Genomic DNA, 24,592 nt, shown 5'->3' on the forward strand with positions numbered 1-24,592 from the left:
CTTGAAACATAAATTTACTTCTGCACATCATTTATTTGTGGTGGTGTGAAAGTAAGTTCATCTGTAATAAACACTCCACTGAAGTTCTTGATGTGCATTTTACGTGCTAGACGTTTAATATCGACATCCATGAACTTTTTTGTTTGTTACTGCGACGCATCAAGCCTAAACCACGAGAGAGCATTGCAACTTCAATCATTTGATTATGACGTTTCTGTTCTTTAGCTCTGCTTTGTTTTTCTTAGCATTTATTACTGTCTTGGCAATCGCAGCTAAATTGCCTGCTACATTCCCAAACGCACCAAGACCAGCTAACAAAGCTGGTATGGTAAAATTAAAACCACAACTTTTTGCTAAGCTTCTTTAACTGAGCTAAGTTCAGTGTAACTTCAGCACTTCCACTACCACTCTGTATTCCCCTCACACACTTTGAAAAATTGTTATTGTGTAAGAGGCTAATAAGTTTAGCTCATTGGTGCAACTTGAAACTTAACGTCGTGCAACTGAATACTGGAACAAATTGAGGTCACGTTCTAACTTATTACTGTGATTACAGATTTGTCGGTTGCGTAAACGAGTCTATTAGACATTATTCTTTCTTTGTGAAATAATATATTTCACCCTAATATTTCCAATCATAATCCGAATAGTTTTCAATCCACCATTGTAAATATTTTTAGTTATTAAATCATGTTTTGTTATGTTGAGCCAAAAAAAAAGTTAAGCGCGCTTTTTTTTTTTTTAAAAAAAAAAAAGCTTGAGTTCAAGTGAGTTACCTTACTTTTTACACTCTGAGTTTGAGCTGAACTAAGCTCGTTTCAAAAGTGAACGTTTTCAACCCTGGGATCACTGTTTGCTTTCTATTTGCTGTGAGTATCATCATTAATGTATAATGATTGAGAACACAAATAAACTATTGCGTGAGAATTCCCAACATCAGAACCATTAGCACCTGATAGGCTCATGTTCATTTTCTCTTTGTTTGTATGCAATTTCTAGACGCAGCGTTCTGTTATAAATGGTAATTCACTTCCTCAATCGATAAGAGCACGAAACTGTATGAACTTATTTAAATTATCTTTGATGTTTATGAGAACTGTGGACAACAACACCTGAGGAGTTAGTTTTTGATTGGCAGAATGCGAGCAATTTATATTATGTTCCATTTTGCTCAAAGTGCAACAACAACGTATGATGATTTTTGTTACAGGTGTGACAGTGCTTCATAGTACATTTATTTATGGAACAGTTTAAAGTCGAACAACTGAAACAGAGCGAATTCTTTTTCACGAAGCTGTACTGATTGTTCACTGACACATTTGCGAACTGTTGAAACTTATTCGGCTTGTGGTTACTTTTACACATGATAAACGAACAAATTGGACTTAAATGATACACTAACATGTTGCTTTTTTTATGTGTTTGTTTCCATTACAGATTTGTCCACCGATGATCTTGTACCGACTGCAGCTAATGCCTTGGCACATTGTAATATAAACTCTTTCCGGTGGTCGAAAGTTGGTTGTTCGCATTTCTTTGATGATAGCTTCTTTGTATTCTTATCTATATTTTCCTATCTAGCTATTCTACGATTATTCTTTTCGAAAATCAAGGAACTGGAATTTTCCATCGCCAGTACTCGCTTCCTATTGCGCGACGTTGTTGATCATCGCATGTACAATCTTCTACCCAGAAGTGCACTTTTCCTCAAGTGATTGGACGCAATCCTTCCGAAGTCCACCCCATTCTGAAAAAGTAGTAGAGAAGACCAAAGTTGATAATGACAAACCCAAGATAACTTTCTTTGTATACTAAATTTTACTCAATTTGGCGTTCTTAAAATCATCATTATGGTTTAATTAAAATTCCATTATGCCTTTTTTCAACGAAAAATTATATTACCTCTTTTAAAAACCCATGGGCGCATCATGCACCCCCAAACCCGTCTCTACACACCCCTGCTTCTCTCAATAACCAAGCCAAATACATTGTTACTACTTACTTATCGAGGCTCATTCTGTATTGTCTACCAGTGTAGTGTATCTAGTATTAGTATGCATCATTTGAAGTAAATAATTTAGTGGGTAAAATAATGTTTTAATTTGCAGAAAACATATGTCTTAACCCCAAGTGGATGATCTAGTCTTTAATTGATAGGGATTGAAATGCTATGAAATGGAGTAATTTCTTACGGTTTTTGACTTTTCCGTATTAATGACACTTTCGTCTCCTATGCACTAAAATTCCTCTTCATTAATTTTTAGGTTTATAAATGGACTTCATTTACGTTATTATCGGTTAATCTTTGAATACTCATTAGTAAGTGATGTATTTATATTAACAATGATTAAATTTTGTCTGTTTATTTTTAAATAGGTGGAAAAGGTGGGAATCCTAATAGGAAAACACACTATGGCGAAACTCCATTGCATCTTGCTTGTCAAGCAGAAGACGTGAACAAGAGCTTAGTAGAGCTCCTGTTGCGTAAAGGGGCTGATGTAAATGCAGTTGATGATCGTAATAGAACACCACTTCACACTGGTAAATACTTCAAATTATTTAATTACTTTTCTAACATGAATTTTGTTGTGTGTCTAATGGAAACAATGAGAAATGAGCGATGAAATAATTGACAAAATTATAACTTCCAGTATAAAGATGATGGCCATATTTTGTTAGAGACGTTCTTGCTATCAAAGTTGTGTACAGTATTACTTAATTGTTACCTAGTGAGATGGGTATCTCATTATTCTCATTTAATAAATTTATTTATTTATTTTTAAGTCAAGCAAACAGATATTTTTGTGTAATGAATTAAAACTAGAGGCTGCTCATGTATTATGTTTGTTGTCATTATTCAGTGATTTTACACTTCCGTATGTCTGAATGGAATTTATACTACTAACCTGAACAGTCTCTTTTGGAGGAAAGTAATGACTGGATGGATTACCGTACGTTTCGCAAATACGGGCTATAACTTATCCTTAATACTTCGATAGATGTAGAGTTCGAGTATAGTTGTCATACACAATAGTCAGACTAGAGTAGCCAGCATTGTGTAAAAGGGTATAGGTTGTAAATATCAAATTCTTTATGGTTGGTCAATTTAACGGTCAGAGAAGGTAGTTAGGCTAGATTAATTCTCATGCCAAATCGTTTAAGTAATAGTTGAATTGAGATCGAAATATAGAAATCTAGAAATCTCCAAGACGCTCTTCCTCCTTGGTTTGATGTTTGTAATTATCACACTTTATTATTATTATTATTATTATCATTATTATTATTATTATTATTATTATTATTATTATTATTATTGTTATTATTATCATCAAAGTTTGAGCAGAAAGAAGCATAGTAAAAGAGGTCGTAAAGAATAATATAATAGAGTATACTCTATAATCCGCCGGACCCATTAATTAATCCGACGTTTTGTGGTGGATTCTTTGGAAGCGTCGAGAGGTCATGATGTTATTAGATTCGATATATATCTATATCTATCTATCTATCTATCTATCTATCTATATATATATATATATATATATATATATATATATATATATATATATATAACTAGGAGAGTGCAAAAGTAGGTCTATAGTTGTAAAGAGTGTTTTTTTTTTTTTTGTAGTCATGTATTATAATGATTTTTCGATTATGGAAAAACGATAATATGAGCCTAGTGAAGTTAGTTTGGTGTGTGGTTGCAAAACTTTTGAACATAATATTGGTTGTTAGATGAGGGGAAAAATCATACTAGTCATTTTGGATTACTAACAGAGAAATAAAATGATTTCGAAATGACATATACTGAAATATTGTCATTTATGTTTAATTGGTACTTAAAAGTCGATGCTTCTTTATAAAATTCGATGCTTCTTTACCGCAGGATTCTGAAACAGATATTTAGACAGTGTGTATGCTAGTTTCTGTATAATTCCTTGACCCGATTACGATAGGTCCCATAATTCTCAAACTATGAAACTTTGAAGTTTATTTTTCGTCGATTTCGGCAGCTTATAGCATTGGAAGGAGGCCTTTTTATGTTTACTGTTTACTAGATTTTTTGGGCTTCTTTCGAGGTTTCCTACAAAGTGGCTATCTCCGTTATCGCCATCATTTCAGCATCCGGTGTGTAGATATAGATATAGGTTGTTTGGAAACAACACACAAGAGGAGATTCCCGACACAAGAATAAGACCAAAACTGCAGACGAAGGTCGGTATAGAAATGGCTCTTTGGGCTCTATGACCAGCAGGAAATTTGTTGGAAAAATGCGAAAACAGTCATATCTAGAGAACGAAATGGACAAAAATAAACACTGAATAATCGTAGATTTGAATAATAAATAGTTGGATGGGTATAGGGACGATGCAAGAGTAGCCCCCAAAGAAGTTAAAATATTCGTTTGATATCAAAAATGAATGCAAAGGAAGGTCGACCCTATCTGTATAAGGCCAGGTGAGGCCCAAGTGTTTTCTGGAGATAAGTCTCCACACTTACTAGTGTTCAGTACATAAATAATGTGTTACAGTCAGTACCACACTCCTGGCGTATTCACTTGAAGATTCTCCAAGTACCCATCTTACGGAGTCAGGATGAACTCCGAACCCGTATTGGAACAAGGATAAAACAAGAAAATAATTCCCACACCCATCAGGGATCGAGACTAGGACTCCCAGTTAGTAGTTTGACATCTTGCCGAGTATGCTACCGTACTCTATTCTACCTGAAGGACAATGAAGCAAAATAAGCGATAATTAAATACAATATTCTAAGTAGTAAAGTTCATAACATATAGTTCAAACTAGAAGAAAACTGTTAGACATGTATTGAAATGTGTATGCATATTCCGTTTGAGTTCGCAGCTTTCGTAACAGTAATTATTAAGTCTTCTTATCTGGCTAAAGTATCTTTCACTCGTGTATGATTTAAAAAAAAAAATGTTTGTTTTCTATTGTCATAATTATTTTTCTTTGCTGCCTCACTATACTGTTTGTTACGAACATTTTATCACATTTCCTAATTTTTCTGTCTGCACATCCTCTGTTCACAACCTGTCTTCAAGACAGGTTGATACCATTGCTTCATCAGTGTACTGATTAACGGATGCCATTGTTATAGAATACTACATTTGCTGCGCAGGAAATAGTTTGCCGCAGAAATGACGTCATCATCATCATCGATACGCTTCCACAGAATGACTTCTTTCATCTGGGAATGAGGAAGAAGTCACCCCAGGGAGATCGTTGCGTAGGGAAAATTTCGAAACATGAAGTTGGTATGAAATCATTACCTGAGTAGAATGGGTGGGGCGTTGGTGCGAAGAAAACACATTCCTTTCGTTAGCATTTCGCGATATTTCTTCTTGACTGCATATCGCAAGTTCGTTAATACGTCGCGATTGTACTGTCTACTGATAGTTTGCTCTTTGTGGACGAATATCTGTCACACTGCGGCAATCTTAGAAGGCACTCTACGTCTCCTTCCTTCGCAATGCCGTAATTTTGGCTGTTTTGTGAGTTAGTAATCCTTGTTGCTTTTATTGCTTGCTTTGTGTCTTGGTCCCTGCTCGTAATGGTACATCGTGCTCTCATACATAGTGATCAGTTTCTGAACTTCACTGCAGAGCTGATACATTTTCACCGTAGCCTCCATTCTGTACTGCACTTGGAATGACGTCAGCAGGTGAAGAACTCAGCTGGCGGCAACTTCCGTCATGTATAGCCCATTGTGTAGTATGTGAAGTACTGACTTTTTTGACGACTTTTTGAGAATATCTGTTAGTACTTGCATGTTATATTCTTGGGTTACAGATTTTGCCGGTGGAAGAACATGGTCGAACAGAATATATTGCTTAACGAAAAAGTCCAAATTCATGGACTATTTCACATTTTTCCGAAACCGTACTTTCTTTGATTTCTGTATGTCACTGAGTTTTTCACTGGTCACTTGGTTGGATTCGAGATCAAAATAATGAAATCAACTCTCATATCACGTAACAAGTCTATCGAAGACAACCGATTCACGCTTTAAGTTTCATTTCTGCTAACGACACATCTGGACGCGATTTTACTTTGACTTGTCTTCACTAAGAACATGAGGTATCCATTTTACTGCCATTCTCCTACCCCTACCAGTTTTTTTCGATGTCATTAATAGATTCGATCTAAAGTTATAGCCCATTACATCCGGAGTTTCCTGGATAGTGAGTTTCCAGTCCTCACTTACCATAAAATCGATGGTATTAATGACGACCTCTTTCCAGTTCGTTGCGCCTCTTTCGTAACGTCTCTCAAATTTATTTTGGCAGTAGAAAATTCATACACGTGAGAGAGCATTGTCTTCATAAAAGTCTTTTTTATCATTTCGTTATGTTTCCGTGGCGTTAAGTTTGGTGTCTGTCCTATCCATATTGGGTAGCACTTTCATGGTTATCCATGTTACCTGATGCTCTGTAATTAAAACGCCAAATTAGTGGATTATTTTACAAACACATGTAAATACAGTATGCGGCAAAACAAACAGTACTGAAATCACATTGTTGACATTCATTTCTTATTTGTTGTACAACATAATGAAACATAGGAAATGTTGTCAAAGGGATGTCAACTAAATGTTATTTAACATACGCCTATATTGTAAATTTAAGAAAAAACGTGACTGTACATTGTTCAAAATGTTACGTGTTCAAAATGTTGGCCATTAAGTTGTACAAATCTTCCATAGCGGTCCTGTAGAATCGACGAACATGCTAGTGAGTACGGATTACTGGAACGACAAAACTCATGACCGAATTCTCTCTTTACTCCAGTATAGTGGTAGGGGTTAAATCTGTTCGACAATTGCTTCCTTCAGCATATCCCATATGTAGGCATTTGAAGCCGTGAGGTCAGAGGAGTAGGAAAGACATGAAAAACCGTTCCACGGGAAATCAGGGAATGTTCAAACTCTCATGAGCAGAAGGACAAGTAACTCTTTTCCAGTGTAGGCAGTAGCTCCGTCTTGTTGCATTCACTGTTGTAATGACAGATTTTTGGTGCGGGTAAAACCGCGCAAATCACGCAAGAATGGATCAATAATAAACTGTCGATTGATGTATAGATCAAGATACACATGACTTTAATCAATGAGCCATATGAAATCTCCATCGTCCTTACAGTCTATAGCATGTCATACCTAACACTCTAGAGCAATACAGTAGACGTGTGCGCTCATCTCCTCCAGTGAGACGCTGCCCACACCGTATGAATGGAAATAGTGCTCGACAATAAACAACTTCTCCTCTGTTGTGAATAACATTCAGTAGCGGCTCGATACCATAATCTGAGGTAGTTCTGCGCAGTTTGTTTTTTGTACATAGGTATATTAAATTTCCCGTTTGCAGTAATTAATTATAAAATTTACACCAACCAGCATAATTTTTTAGCACTCTAATCGTTATAAATGACAATTATAATTGAAAATACAACTTCACTGTATCATGCAACCAAAACAATATTATTTTGATTATTGGGTGCCAGTAGCGTATTTAGGATTTTGTTTGGGGAGGAGCTATACACAGTATGTGAATAAGCACTTAATTTTTCCTTTTGGATGCCTATAAGTTTAATGAATTTCCGGGGAGCTTCAGCCCGATAGCTGCTTCCTAAATACGCCATTGTTGCGTACAACAAACTTTAAAAATACCATATCCATATCGTAAGAAACATGCTGTTTTGAGATACCATAAAAATTTCGGATTCACGGATTTCGGATTGTCTACAGGCAGAAATTCGTACTACTGAATTATAGATAGTTTATCGTTTGTAAATGAAGTCCATCCGATGTGCCTTCTGCTGTACAAAATGCTCTATTACTCTATCATTAAAGTTCGGCATGGTGGATATGAAAATCGCGCTCGATTGATAAGGCAGTTAAAGCATTGAGTCTTTCCTGGCAATTAGATAAGTAATGTTCTGCTTCAGCTATTGTCATTTGGGTAGTTATAAGAATTTCCAAGTGTTTTATGCTTTCCTAAAAAAAATTGCCACACAAATTGTGTTTGTTCAGAAAATTTGCACAAACTCGAACATGGAATATTGTTATTTTCAAAGCGCACGACAATTATACTGAAGACCTTTATCAAAAGCAAGAGAACGGCGCCTCATGTGTAGTGTACATCACGTCGTGTGTCTTCGGCTTCTTTGGAAGTATTCGTGAGTTCTGAGCTGCTGGAAGTGCAGCTCTAGTAAACCCTATCTAACAAACAAGGAAAACGTAATACAGTGCGGCTGGTGACTATTTTGGTCTCAGTGCTAAAGCATAGGGCAATCCGTGCACAGCTCTTGCAATATCATTAAGCTTCAGAAGGTGTTTCCAGTAATTTTACGCTATGTAGCATATCCAGGGGTACAATTTCAGGACACTGTTAGACCAAATATCATCAGTACATGTTATTAGCTTGATTAAATTAAACACAATTCAACTCAAATAAAAATATGTTTATTCCACTAAAATAGCTGGTAGTTCTGCAGCTCTGCAGCACTTATAGACAAGCCGCCCCTGGTAACATTATCTTTGAGTCGACTACACACTACACTAATCCATATACAACTGAGTACACATGTGGCGTTCACAGCTCATACCACATTGCAACTGTGCGCAATCCGTACGCGAATTTCAGTACTGTTTGTTTTGCCGCGTACTGTAGTTAGACATTGCCGTATATTATTACAGAAACGTATGTTGGATTATCGTCATTCGTTTGCTTTCTGTAGGAGCAATCTCGTTATTTTTGAGTGTTCCATGTGTATATACTTTTACGTAATAGTCAGTGCTATGGATCCTGCTTCCCCTGTGTAACAAGTAATTGCTTTGATGTTTTGCCACTTGTGAGGTAGTCCTTGATTGTGCAGTTAAATGTATACGAGATAACACAGCCACACAATCGATACCAAAAAGTGGAAGGAAGCGATTCAGTTGTGATTGATCGTGAAACAATCTGTGTACAATTGGTTTCCAATCCGGATTTAGTTTAATTCATCAACATAATGGAATATCATAGAAACACATTTATCACATCTCGTCTGTCACATATTCTTGTTTCTTTTTTAGTACTATAGGCTCTGAATAAATGAGTGAATTAGAGAGAAATTTGAGTAATCTTGTAGACTATTACTTGAAAATTCCATTGATTGCACACCAATTTTTAATAGTAGGTATAGAGGCTGATCTGTTTCGATCCGTCAACGTGCAAACAGCAACACCTATCAAACCAGATTTTACAGAGCAACAAAACTACGCACACGTATATGTCTCATCTGTTATGTAATAGATTGAAGAAGTTTTAGTGAGCAAAATACCACCGAGAAAGTCACTTTTGGAAAGGGACATTATGGTTCTTTCCCATGCAAACTTTAGCACTTCCGGTATAGTAAAGTAATGTCTGACTAGTGGCCTCGTAGAACGGGCCACTGTCGGTGTTTTAATTAATCATTATGTACAACAGCTTCCTCCACAACCCACATCATCAACGAAGTCATATCCAAAGAAGGCGTCAATCAAACTCAGAAACCCTGTGCTAAAGAAGATCCGGGATGTGGCTGGCTGTGAACATTCATTACCACAGCGTGTTGTTGCCAAACGATTATATGTGGCTCAGTCAACAGTGAGTTGTTCAATCACAAATTTTGGCTACAATCTATCCATAAGGTCTGTGTGCATTCGTTAACATCACGGTACATTGTGGAGCGCAAGAGCAAGAGTAGAAGGCTGTACGAGCGCCATCTAGCTAGTGACTGCTGGAAATTTATTGTGACAGTAGACGAAAGCATGAATCTGCCTAAATGACTATAGAAAAATTCAGTACATCGCCTACCGAGGTATTCATGAAAAAGACCAAAGTAACTCTGTATCAGAACAAAGAAAGCTTCTCGAAGTGGTTTGTAGTTGTTATTAGCAAGCACGGGATTGGGAGGATAAAAAAAATATTAAAGCAAATGTTGCTTATTACCAAGAACATCGTCTTATCACCAGTTTACACAGACTAAATACCATCATTGTATGGCAACGACATCCATCGTGTTTAACTAACCGAGGACAAAGCTCCAAGTTACACGACTAAACTGTGTACGCGTGGCAACTGGAACTGGTATCTGTGGTATTCAGTTCTAGGATATTCCTGTTAAAAGTCCTGATGTTAGTCCATGTATTACTATGCTTTTAGACTTCTCAAAGTGCACTTTTCATCACAGTGGGTGGCAGAATGGGACAAGATACCCCTGGTACAGTTGCAACGAAGTGTATTGCATTGGAAATAGCAATGTTGTGCAGTTGTTCATACCGGTGGTTATTACATTAAGCATAATTAAATGGGTAAAAACCGTAAGTAAGTATAAACTCAAATTTTTTCGGATGAAAACACATCAGCCTGCGTACATAACAAAACACCAGAGTTCACCTACTTTTCCTAGCTTTGAATTCTAATTGTAAAGAGTTGATAAAAAGTCTTGTGAAGTTTCATCTTCACATTAAAACTATTATAATCATCTAGTTTTATTAACATTTGATATCGAAATTTATAAAAATTGTTATAAATATTTTATCAGTAACAGATATTACAAAATTGATTCAATATTGTCAAAGGAAGTGCGAAGATTTAGATGTTGTGGTGAATTCAGCAACATCTCGTGGTAACTTCACATCTAGTATATCCGAATAAAAGGAATAATCTAGAGTATCGTACAAGATAATGTTCTCTTTTTATTTCTCGCTGTTATGTAATGCAGTGTTGCACTGCATGGATCTATACTCTTGTTTTTGTTCTTACAGAAAGGATACCTACATGAAATATGAATAAAGTAATGTGTAATTTTCTTTCTCTCTAGCTGTGGAATACAATAGGATGGATCTCGTAACAATGTTTGTGGAAGCAGGAGCAAATGTGAGTGCCGAAGCTGATGTCGGTACTCCACTCCATATCGCTGCGGAGGAGGTATGTATTTCAATACACGAGTGGAACTGATGAACTTAAATTATATTAATGAAGCTTGTGGCATAAATTATAGCTTGAAATACGTTTAGATTTAGTTTGTGTTTTTTGACCATTTCATCATATATACAGTATAATGTTAATAGCAATGTTAGGATACACTAGAGCAGCGTTTCCCAACCGGTGTGCCGTGAATGGGCTGCTGGTGTGCCGCGAGGAATTGAAACAAAATTATTAATTTCATAGCAATCAAGTTGCAAAACGTAGGGAAAAATGTGTATTTGTATTTCACATTACTATGAACCTCTACTATGAATCTACAATTTTAAGTTTCATACCGTGTTTCCGTTCTGTAGATTTCTAATGTTGAAAAAAGTATTTGTCATCATTGTTATGACCATTGTTGCTTCTTTATTGTTGCAGACTATTTCGTAACTTGAAAATTTAAAATATCATTCAATCCTTTCGATAAATTACCTACATTTGTCTTTTAAAAGTAAAAGAGATTTGTTTGTTCTTTCGTTATTCAGTGATCTTCCTTCTTCGTAGAAGGTTGGATACAGGTTTTAAAAAGAAAGCGTATTTCTAAAAACCTGAGTCCAATATTTCATTGCAATTGTTTTCTATTTTTAAATTAGAATGAAAAATAAGCATTATGATTACCACGGGGGAAAATCAATGATAGAGCTTTCTTCTCTGTGAGAAGAAGATCAATAATCACAGAAAATATACCACTGTGTTTTATACAGGGTGCGACACGTAAAACCGGCCCGTCGTAATATTCTGGTATATTGTGTTTTTGGCAACACTTAAATAATCTACCTTCCTACCAAGAGATGGCGTGTCGAGGTCGGGTCGACTTACGTGACCTGCAGCAGTCACGTGCAGCCGCAGCCAGTGAAACTTGTCGAAACCAGTTGAGAAAAAGGCCTCGTTGTGTTAAGCCGGGTGAGTGTCAGTGTGTGATAATACCGTATTCGATACCCGAGCGTGTTGCCATTGTTGAAGGGTTCATTCTCACTGGATCTTTTGTGAAAACAAAGAATTTGTTTCGGGAGAAATTTCCAGGACGTTCTGTGCCAGCAAAAAGCACCATTCAGGAATTGATTGAAAAATGGCGGCGTACAGGATCGGTTCAAAATGCTCCCAGGAACAGACGACCATCTGTCTGCACACCTGAATTAAAGATGGGAATCCTGGAGGAGTTTTATACACACTTGACCGAAGAGGAGCGTCAGTTATGTTACTTTCAGCAGGACGGTGCAACATGCCACACATCAGCTGCATCATTGTCCCTTGTGCATGAGATGTTTACACCAGAGAGGACAATCAGCAAAGGCTTGTGGCCTCCTCGGTCACCAGACTTGTCCACGTGTGACTTTTACTTATGGGGACTGTTAAAGGGAAGAGTATACGAAACAAATCCACACACAATTGAAGAACTCAAGACCAGGATCCAGGATGTCACCAATAGCATTACAACACAAGAACTGACAAGGGTATATATGAATCTCCTCAATCGTGCTCACATGTGTGTTGAAGTGGGCGGAGGACACTTTCAGCACCTGCTGTGAAGGCTGCTGTGAAGGTGAGTAGTCATATTCAATACATTACATTTCATTTATGTGTTGTAGTTAATCATATTCAATACATTACATTTCATTTTATGTGTTCACTTTACGGGCCGGTTTTACGTGCCGCACCCTGTATTAACAAATAATAATATCTATAAGTGTGCCACGAGAATCCAGGTAACACCCGTAGTGTGCCGCAAGTTGAAAAAGGTTGGGAAACGCTGCACTAGAGTGATCCTTATTTTTCGAGTTCCGAGTTTTTTGAGATACTCTCTTAAACGATTCGGTATCACCCAAAGTAACCCATGAGAAAAATTAGCTTAATTGAATAATATGAAATGGTGCCGCAAGCGACCTAAAGTTTCAGTGCATTTACAATACACAATATGATGCAAAGGTTTGTAATAGACCCATGTAAGTTGGAAGCGGTTGGAGGAAGTGAGACCGTATGTTGGATAGTGGTAATGAATGTAGAACTGCATATTCCACTCTGTATTAGCATCTTCATGGCGACCATTTTGAAGTCCACCATCTTGAATTCAGGTCTAAAGTTTTTAAGAGAAAGGGAGTAATGTGACATCGTTTTGGGCTAGCTCTTCATCAGAAACACAAATCTGGTATTATTTTTAACGTCTCTTTAATCATTACATATTAAACATACATACAAAAATACGTTATGAAGGTGACAGAAGGTAACAATATTGAATGATTAGAGATAAGTTAAAAATAATGTCAGATTTGTGTTTATGGTGAGAAGCATGTGACAAAACGGTATCACATGACTCAAAATTTAAAATACATTCATCCTGGATACATACACATATTATAAAGATCTTTTGAGGTCTATGGTAACGAATTCGATTGCTAGGCAGCAGTATGTATGAATACTCCCGAGAAGTTATTGCAGTTAGTTCGAAAGTGCTGTGTGTTGATTTACAGGGAGGACGGCTCTTGTGTGGGTGGTCATTTTCTCCGAAGATTAGGACATTTTGGGAGAGCTACATTTGTGCCCTTTCCGAAATTGGTTATAGTTATACGCAAATAAGTAAACAGTGTGAGAAAAGGTTTCCTTATATCAAAGAAAGGGATCAACACCGTGTTGAATCGCAACAAAACGGTCCCTTGCTGTTACTGAGCTCTCCAATATTGTTGATATCAGAGGTTCGGGCATACCCATGAAGTACATTTGTCAATGCGACATAAAAACCTGCTGTTTCAAAGAACAATAGTAAGGGCAATACAACGTTCTGCCGGAGCGACTGAGAGTCGCGTAATTATTGATAAGGACACTTAAGGCAAATTTATGTGCACTGTCCCTTTATATCGTGGAGAGGAAGGCGAACAGTTGAAAGCTGTACGAATGCCATTTTGAGGGAACAGATGGAAGTTCGAGAGGATTGGACGAGCGAGGATGTATCTGTTGGAATGTGAAAAAAGAGGATCATCTTCTGTTCTTCTTGTGATTTAGAGATCGTTCTACCTGGGTACGTGAATGTTCAGAAAATTTTTATAGTGCCTTTATAGTTGTTAATGATTGCTTCCATAATGGCAAGCTTACACAACGCATAGTAGACAAAAATCAGCTGATTACCATACAAACATTTTGGAACCACTATACCGCCATGACTTTCCTTTCCTACCTGGCAGCGAGGCATCTAGGACAAGGAACCAGTCATGCGATGAAGTAAGCAGTGACCTATATGCAGCGGATGATTACTTCTTCAGTAGACACTGGGATGTAGGGCGATGGCTAACATAAGGATTTCGACATTGATTTTTCTCAAGATAATAATGGTGCCAAATTCGTTACCATAATATAAAACTACCTTCTGTAGGTTACTTGCTGAAATTGGGAAGGTTGCATGCACTGCAGTTTTCAGCAACTTTTTCGTCTAGACGTAGCAGGTACGTGTTTTAGTGCAGTCCATCAAAATAAGCTCATTTCCTCTTTAAATACTTTCAATATTATTTTTCTCCCTTATTTGGTACTTCCGTTTCACTCATTTAAGCTTCTTCATTATTCTTCTCATCCAGACTCTAAAGACCTGTAGTCATCTTTTTCGTAATGTCCATGTTTGTCCCTTATATGAATCTTAATAATTAAGTCGAAGATCCATAAATTATACGTTACGGTTTCCTAAATATCTTTTTCACTATTCTCCTATTCTTGCTTTTATTTATTGTTAACACTTTCTATCTTTAGTAATAATACTTCCTAGGTACCGATACTTAGTCCCTTCTCCACTTTTGTCCTGCTTCAGTATATTGGATTATAATTGATACAAACTCCTTCTCCCCAGTCATAATGTCTTTGCTTACGTCCTGTTATTTTCCTTTCTATATTATCTGTGAACTGTATACATGTAGTAAGCCTTCTGCTTCCTACCAAAATACTGTATTCGTTTTGGAACTTTGCATCTCTGTATGATCTAAATAAATATTAAGTTGTATGGGTTAAAGCAACTCGCTGTGGAACTCCCTTTCAATTTTAGTTTTCCCTGTACAATCGTTCTCTACTCTCATTCTTAGCTGCTAATTCATATGTAAGTTTCTGGTGGGCTTGTGATTATACAGGGTGTTTCAAAACAACACCGACGACGTTTAGAAAGTGATTCCTGGCACCAAGATAAGACGAAAAGTATAGACCATCCTGGGTGCATAAATGCTTCCTTTCGGAGTTATAGGCTGCCGAAAACATGAAAAAATGAACTTGAAAGGTCCATAACTCCAAAACTATGGGACCTACTAGAGTCAGGTCAAGACTTCACTTAGGAACTAGTATGTGCCCTATCCAAATATGCATGTTTCAAAATCCTGTTGTACTTCCGCAACAATTTTTATAGAGGTACTTTGTGAGTACTTACATTATATGGCCGTAGTCAAACTGCCTCTCTAAAAATTGTTACGTGAGTACCTTAGGATTCTGAAACATGTATTTTTGGATAGTGCACATATTAGTTCCTAAGTGAAGTCTTGACCAGACTACGGCAAGTCCCATAGTTTTGGAGCTATGGACCTTCAAATTTCATTTTTTCAAGTTTTCCGCAGTCTATAACTCCGAAAGGAAACATTTGTGCACCCAGGTTGGTCTATACTTTTTGTCTTATCTTGGTGTCAGGAATCACGTCCCAAACGTTGTCGGTGTTGTTTTGAAACACCCTGTATATAGAGAGATGGATAATTTTAAGGATATTTTAAAATTGAAATAGTTCGTTGAAATATTTCATTGACATTTCAGAAAAATATTTTTTTCCGTTTTTATGATTGTTTAATACAGATATGACACTGGTATTGTTGAAATGAAAATCGCAGCTATTACAGTGAATAGTTTTTTTTTTTTTTTTTTTTTTTTTTTTACAGATATGACACTGGTATAGTGGAAATAAAAATCGCAACTATTACAGTGAATAGTTTCTTTTCTTTTCTTTTTCCCTTTTTTTATTTATTAAAGTAGGCTAAGTTACCAAGCAAGAAGTATGATATAAGACATGTCAGATTTTTGTGATACGAGTATACGACAGACTTAACAGTTTCCATGTTTAACTAATTTTAATATATTTCTGAATCAGAAGCATCAGAATAAGCACTGTCCTGTTCTCAAAGATATCAGATTCACCAGTCTCTGCATATGACACATCGACATCAGAGTTATCATCATCAGATTCTGTAGATCTAGAAGTGTCTGTTTCTTCTTTACACATTGGGTCCATTCGTCCTTAAATTTGCTTCTTCCTTTGCTTCATTGAATATCCACTTGTTCCTGTTGTAAGCTCATTTTGGTTACGACTCTGACTCTGTCGACTCCACTTAGAAAGGGAAGATGGCTTTTCATCTGCAATAGATCTCTTTTTAAATAGCGATGTGTACTTCAGGTTATGCTTCATAGAAGTCAGTTTAGCAGCACGTACATTTGTTAAATGATTGCGTTTCTTCGTATGGATGTTCCCATATGTGCTAAAGAACCTTTCACAAGAAGCAGATGTGGCAGGAAAGCCAAGGACTTCGCTTACAACTTTTGTGAGCTCACAAGAAGGGCATAGTTCATTCCACCAAGTTAGAGAAGACACCTTTGACGCAATAGACCACAGATATTGTTTTGACCAGACATTTTCATTCATTCTGTATTGTGTAAATTGGGCCAGAACTTCTGTTTCATCAACATCTGAATAAATCCTTGAAATCTGACTCAGATATTCTAGAGCGTCCGATTGTTCTTCTGTAGTCAAGTTCTTGCCTCTGTAACTTTGATCTAGAATATATGCTAACAAATCTACAGGACGCATGCAAATTTGATTACGGTTCTCGAAGAACTGCATTATATGCTGCTCTTTCCTTTTAAGAACAGGAGCTGCCTGAAACTGTGTTCTGGATTTTCTCCCTCAGGTTGGAATATATTTCATACACTTTGCTTATCTGGGGTTTGTTGCTTTCGATTTTAGTGATCCAATATGTTATTGGAACAATTAAACTATGAAAGTTGCTTATTTTGTTCCAGAAGACATCTTGGAGAATAACGGTCTTAGTTGCTTTCAGTAGTAGTTTTCCTGCCTTTTCATCAATACCCAAAGAAATTTCTTGCGAACCACATCGATTCACAGCTGGTAGTTTCAGTGTAATTTTCTCCCCGTTTGTTTCTCCCTGAACATTGCATTCACTACTGCCGTTTTTCCGTTTATCACACTTTTTGTTTGGTCAGTAAGGTGTTTCAGGCTGTCTATTTTCACAATGTCCTGGCTAAGAAAATTCGGACCATGTGCCACATAACCATAAGTTGTGACATGTGGATAGTTTTCTTCCACTTTTCTACACGCTGCTTTCAGATATGCTGCATTATCAGTTACTATGGCAATGAACTTTTCTGGTCTGACTTGTTCCATCACATCAATTATGGTTTTAGCAATGTATGTAACATCATGTTTCGCAGTTTTAGTTGGAAGGGGCTTACAGAAAACTGGCTCGGGTGTGGGTACAACAAAGTTAATGTTACTTTACCACCTTGTGCTTGTCTACCGATCACACATTAGTCCAAATTACGAAGCGCTTTCTGTTTTAGAAACACACTGACTTCATTCGATTATGCTCTATGTTCTAGAGTGAATTTGACAGTGAATATCGACTGGGCATTTTCCATGTCGGTCGCATTTTTGAAATATTTCAAAGCCCTGAAATATTTCAATTGAAATATATCATGCTCACAACTCTACATCTGCGTGTATCTTGTGGGTTGAAATTAATACCATTACAAGGTACTGCAGTTACTTTTGTAAAACTATCAAAGACAAAGAAGGAAATAGTAGGAAAAGCTACCTTGTTCGCAAAAATTGCCACCTTCATTGGGTGCCGGTAACATCATATACTGGCACAAAAAACACTTGTACACTTAATAATTTATTAACAGGAATACGTATCTTTGTTATATAGTATGTATAATATATACAGTAGCTGATTGAATAAGGAAAATCATCTTTGTTTTGCAAAACTGCGTCATATTGTTTGTACCCACCCAAATCAAGCACAGTCACTTCTCACCATCTCAACATCATCAGCGTCTGATTCTTCACCCTCGCTAAACGATCCAGAATGCTGCTCAGAGTCACTATCACAAAGAAGCTCATCTTCAGTCACATTAAGATTTTTTTTTCAGTTTCCGGTCTCCAGTTTTTTTGATACTTGTCATGACAAGTTCTTCCGATATTGACCTCCAAGCAGTCTAGTTTATGTAGAAAAAACTTGCAATTTGGATATTTCTATATCTGTTTCTCATTATCTACTTATATACGTACTAAATCTATGTTGAGAGGTAATTATTGGAATACTGCAGGTAATGTCTGATAATTTTATGACAAAATTAAAATGCTAAATTTAGATTAACATTTAAACCTATTGTTGGAAACTATTAACATCGAATGATTAACACGGGAGTATGCATTTCATTAGGATGTGCAATATAATGAAAATAAAATGCATGTACAATACCTATACAATACTAGAACGCCCAACAGTGCACAGTTTATCTTGTAGATTTTCTTTTGTTCATCAGACCATTAATTTCGAACCTATACTGGATTCCTTTCGAGATTTTTCATTATTTGACCTAAATAATATTCTAATAGAAAATGATGTTAGCATTTCTCGGGAGGTCTAGAAAAACAGAGTTTATCTCAAACGTCCAATAATGGACAATTTGTCCACCATAGAGTAGTTTTGACTTGCTTTTGTAATATGTAACTTTTATTCCAGTTTTAATTAAAGGTGTATTTTTTATTTTCTACTTTATTTATATTTATATATATATATATATATATATATATATATATATATATATATATATATATATATATATATATATATATATATTTGTAATGAGGTAACTACGATAATAATAATAATTCACAAGTTTTAAATATTTATTACTATTTAATATATTGATACACCTGTATTACAGATAAAAAGCAACATATCAATATTATTTACACTGGAGTTGACAACACAGAAGGTATCTCTGATAATTTCCATAGTTCCGTTCATTGTAGATCCTTTCACAGTAGTTTACGTCTTACTTTCGTAGAGGGCATAGTATTCTTGTTGTTCATTGTGCATTGTTTATAGCATGTCTTTCCTCTCTTATGACGAGGTTCTTATAGAACTTCAAAATATGAAACGGAGAGTAATATGGTGAGGCAGATCTCGGAGACTCGAAAAATGGAGCAAATTATTGCAACGATAATTCAAGCAAGAAGTCTATAAATAATTTAAGTATAGATAGCATGAGTGTAGAAACAGGCGACAGACGTGAAAAATCACGTGAGAAAACTGTCCACAGTCAAGTATCGCAGAGGGAATGCCAGACATTCGGCCTAGCGAAAGGATAAGGGGAAAGATAGTGTTCATGCCAAGCGAAATGTGAATACAGTATCGCTTACCACGTCAAAAGATAAAGTTTGATAGATTATGACTTCAAGGAATATGTAAGACAGCATATATTTAAAGGAAGTCTCTATGTAGCATATATTTAGAAGATGTGCTGAACATAATTTTCCATTTTCGTAAAAGAGAAAATTGGCCCAAGCCCACATCCACAGCGTAATACTGTATTACGGAAAAGAGGATGATAATTGGAAGGAAATTTTTGATTTGATAAGATGCAATCACACATACAAAATAGTGAACACCTGTATTGGAGAACGAAGAGGTGTTAATCGAAATAAGTAAAAACAAAGCATTTATTGCAATAATGTATGCATCAATGTAAGAATATAAATATTCATAGAATATGACATAAGATATTTGGGGTGTACAATTTTGTAAAGAAGAAATAAATTATAATTGTTTTATCGAGATAATATTTCTCAGATTTAACATACAAAGAAACACGTCCAAAGTCTACAGAATAACAGGTTCACGTCATTGTGAGATTTATTGTAAATTCATTGAATAGTGTCAAACTTTTTCTAAACCAGAATCGTACATAACAATCGACGAATTGCTCTTGACGAGCAAAACCTTCTGTTCATTTACCTGATACGTTGCCTCAAAATTATTCACTAGTTCATGGAGCAATGCAACTAATCTCTGCACACCTGTAATTGGGATGAACATATCGAGTAAAAAAAGCGTTTAATCAGAAATTGACCGTGGGTCTTCGTGTTGATTACATGAATAAAAGCAGGAAGAATGCATCCCACATGCTACGATAAGTAAGCAAGCTTCAAAGCGCAAACTGTATCAGACAGCAAAATGACGTCAAAAGAAGAAAAATAAAATTGTTGGAACACGTGTGGACATTTGGTTTCCAACCTTCAGATAAAAGGAGAATGTTGTACAGTATTTAACTAAATTTTGGTACATGTGAGCGAAATTTAGTTAAATACTGTACAACATTCTTTTACACTGTGACTCCCAGTCTCTTTATCCCCCTAATTAAGATACTGCTTTACCACTATAGTGAAAGAGAGAATAGGCATCACAGAAATAAGTTGAGGAGTTTGATACAATAAGGGCGTAAGTCTGAAACATGCAGTTGGAGAAAAATGATGTTCAAAATTTAAGTAGTGTTTTTTTTTTTTTCTTTCTTACATAAAACAATGTAATATGCAGCATTTTATTCCGACATTGAATTGAAATGTTACCAAGAGGCTAAACAAACATGGCAAAAGCCACAAATGCGTTTGATGCAAAAAGCAGGCGTAAATTCGCTTACGCCCTTATTACATCAAACTCCTCAATTATAACTCTTTTCACCGTTTACTTAACGACAAAAACATAATCTGTTATTGAGAATAAATTGTCCACCCTTTGGCGTTTAAGGTTCTAGAAAATCGTAGGTGTTCGGATGTTAAACAATTAATGGTAACTGTCATCTTAAACATAGGATATATTCGTAAAAGAAAATGAATGAGACTCGGAAGCACAAAGTTTCTTATTTACGTTGGCCCGTTGTGAGCTCGTTATTAAGGGATAAATGATGTAAACACATGCAATTAAAAGCTACTGAAATTTTGAGAAGGCATATTTTTAGAAGTTCTATATTTCAGTGGCGTAAGTACTATTAATTTAAAATATGTAAGGGTTATTTTAATATAGTGACATATCAGCATTATTCTTATATTTAAAAAGAATAGAATTGGTCTTCCTGACAAAAGGTAGAATTAGGTTGGGTTCTAGTTTAAAAATAGAGATAACAAAACATCATTTAATTTTTTATATACGTAGATTCATAATTCTAAAGGTTCTTTACATCGTGTTTGTATGTTTATTTTGAATACTAATTACAGAGTTGTTTGCAATAAGATTTCAGAAGAATTACTTGATATTGCTTACAAAAGATACAGTGAACAGAAAATAAATTATATAAGAAAGAATGATTGTTTAAAGGTCCCAGCTTGAAGAAATTACTCGCCGTTATGATCAGCAAAATGTATTAACGCATATTCGTGCTTCAAGTTTTTTGTTCTACTACAGTACATTCTAACATAACGTAACTTCACAGTGTCAGGAAGATTGTATTACTGACTTTGCAAGTAAATGTGATTATACTTTTCTTTCTTAAAACCTCCAACCATTTTGGAAAGAAACAAGTTATCCTCTCAAATTTCCTATAGAAAATATGGATAGGATGAATCATATGTTACGAGAAAATAGCAGAATGTTTTCACATGCTTTAGTTTTAACTCAATTAATTTCAACGGTTTTTTTTTTAATAAGTGCTATCAGTGGTCATTCGAATTGGCATTGAGTCAATTAAAAACACCATAAAACAGGTATTTAATCATTGTAGTCTATTTGTAATATTGATATTGCCTCCACTCTTCTTAATTCGTTCTAGATTTAAAATATAAATGATCAAATTTATAAGTTAAAATTACCGAATTTTCCTATATAGTAGCTATGTTCTGATTTATGCCGTACAGGCAAAGAAGTTAGGACATGCATTCAGTAATATTAGTGGTCATTTCTACCCCTGTCTGTGCCAAAAATGCAGGGAAAATTACAAACCTAATGAGAATTTGTAGAGACCTGAGTTTTTTTTTTTTTTTTTTTTTTTTTTTACTTTACTTTACTTTACTTAGTCTTTTTAAGGCAGTCTAGGTTTCCTTGACCAGTGTGTATAATAAAGTACACACTAATGTTTGTTGTGTAACATATACATTCGCAGCTTGCCGTATGTTATGAGAATGTATATCAGATGTAATGGTAAAAGAATACCAATTGGTCTTCGTGAAGACAATGCTTTTGTATATGTATAGATATAGAAAAGTTCGTATGGTACTTAATGAAATTTATATGTTTCTCTGCAAGTTTATTTAGAATTAATAATATATGTGATTGTTTTATTTTTATTTTTTATTTATTTTTTTTTGGACATTATTTTTACTTTAGTAAACTTAACATGGTGGGACAAATTTTTTGTGCAGTAGAATGATTTTTCATTATTCGTATGAGGGTCATTTAATAAATAATGCACATAATGGCAACACTGCGGAGTGGATGATGAAATCGAGGTAGACATTTCGTCAGTTGAAACTGAGGTCTTGAGGCAGCAGGACGTGTGCTCGTGCGCTCTCGAGTGAACACAATGTGACTGTGACTAGTGTCGAAAATGGAAGCTGCAGGTATCACGAATAACATGCCGATTGAAGATCAGAGGTCATACTTAAAAATCGAAACTTTACGTGGCAAAACCCCCACAGAAATTCACAGTGTCTTGCGTGAAGTTTGTGGTGAGACAACAGTGTGCCGTATTAGTTTCTCGTTGGGCTGCTCGTTTCCATAGTGATCGTGTGAGCATAAAGCATATTGCAAGACCAGGAAGGCCGAAATCATCACCCGATAAAAGAAGTGTGCTACTTGTGGCAGATGCACTTGAACAAGATCGCCGTGTGAGATGTGAGAAATTTTCTGACATCACAGTGATTCCATCTGCGTCAGTATATCAAATTATTACAAGTGATTTACAGAAGAAAAAAATTTCTGCCTGATAGGTCCCCTTCTTCATTACTGTTGAACAGAAGCAGACAGGTCTGGACAATGCAGCGGTGGTGAAACGAAGATTCATCGTTGAAGGTAAAGAATTTCTGCGTCACATTTTTACTATTGATGAAATGTGTATCAGAGACTGAGCCAGAGTTGAAATCACAATCCAACAAATGGAAAGCTCCATCTTCTCCAAGACTAAAAAAGTGTCGCCGATCTTAATCAAAGGTGAAGCAAATGATTTTTGCGTACGACTACAAAGGTATTATCGAACGGACAGAGTTCCATGTGGAAAAAGTGTCACAGCAGCGTATTATTGTGAATTTCGCGCAGAAAAATGTACAAAACCCGACCGCAATTGCTCAGAGTGGATCCATTGATTCTCCACGACAACGCTCACTCGCACACCACTAATGTTGTGCGTAAAAATCTTCCCAAATGCGATTGGGAAATGTTACCTCATGCTCCTTACAGTCTGGACATGAGTCCACCAGACTACGAACTGTTCCCAAAGTTGAAATAACATATGCGTGGGCGTCAGTTTCCATGTTTGGAAGAGCTTTCTATAGCCGTTACGCGAACCATTCGACAGCTTCACAAAGATGGCTTCCTTGATGGAATACAGAAGCTACCCGGAGGAAAATTATATTGAAGGCCTGGAAAACGATCCTCTAAAACAATAAACGTGTAAGTACAAAAAATTAGTGTGCATTATTTATGAAATGACCCTCGTAGATTAGATTACATTCATTCATTATTCATAGTTATCTCTCAAGCCGTGGGAGATTTGAAATAACAAGATTCACACACAGTACGGTGAAAACGACAGATTGTTATAACCAATCAGAACACACTTGCACACTACACCAGAATGAAACCTGAAATATTTGAGGTATTGGAGAGTATAAATTTTAATAAAACGTTCTGGATCCATTACTCATAAGTCAGAGTAGCTGGTTGGCAAGTACGCGCGAACTAAGAAATCACTGTTCAGTCAACGACTATCACAGCAACATCGTATAGGAAGACGTCCTTTTCTTTGCACAATGACCATTTGTAAATTTGATTATGCTGTATAGTTTTATTTCTTTAGCTCGACGATAATTTGTTTTGTAGTTAGTAGCAACTAGTAAGTATGTATGTATAAGTAAGTCAGTTGAGATAGATTTATGTTAAATGTAAGTTGCCCGAGTGTGATTCTTGCACACGTTCTCCATAGTATCCGAAATTTTCATGTTACTTTTAAATTCTATTTGATACTTAAAATCGGTGATCCAATTTGATACTTGGAGAAATCATTCATTTCAAATCTATAAAATTAGAGTGCGAAGTATAGGGAGAACGACGTAAATTTGTTTATCATGCGTTTTTAGGGATTTCGGGACCTTCAAACCCATATTTGTATCTATAGATATATCATTATAGATGGTGCCTGTTAATGAGAAGAACCTTGTCATCCTTGTAGTAACATTTTAAGTGATGCCGGGAGAATGGAGAACCACATGACTTTCTTAGTGGTAACCACATGAACCACTTCTTAGTAAAATTTCTCATACACATCTTATCTTGTATTTTA

The 24,592-nt window shown here is 35.9% G+C and overlaps 1 protein-coding gene across 8 annotated transcripts in view; it reads left to right on the top strand.

Annotated features, from left to right (window-relative positions):
* The window catches only part of LOC145678513 (uncharacterized), a 224,906-nt gene that overhangs the window by 81,710 nt on the left and 118,604 nt on the right, over positions 1–24,592 (top strand). For all 8 annotated transcript variants that reach the window (XM_081748750.1, XM_081748751.1, XM_081748749.1 and 5 more), the window contains exons 3-4: positions 2,377–2,541; positions 10,866–10,972. In XM_081748750.1, the coding sequence (XP_081604876.1) occupies positions 2,377–2,541; positions 10,866–10,972 (272 nt within the window). The remainder of the gene's footprint in view (positions 1–2,376; positions 2,542–10,865; positions 10,973–24,592) is intronic.

This window comes from Thermobia domestica, chromosome 2 (genome assembly GCF_964235325.1).
Source record: "Thermobia domestica chromosome 2, izTheDome1.hap1.1, whole genome shotgun sequence".
Taxonomy (NCBI): Eukaryota; Metazoa; Arthropoda; class Insecta; order Zygentoma; family Lepismatidae; genus Thermobia; species Thermobia domestica.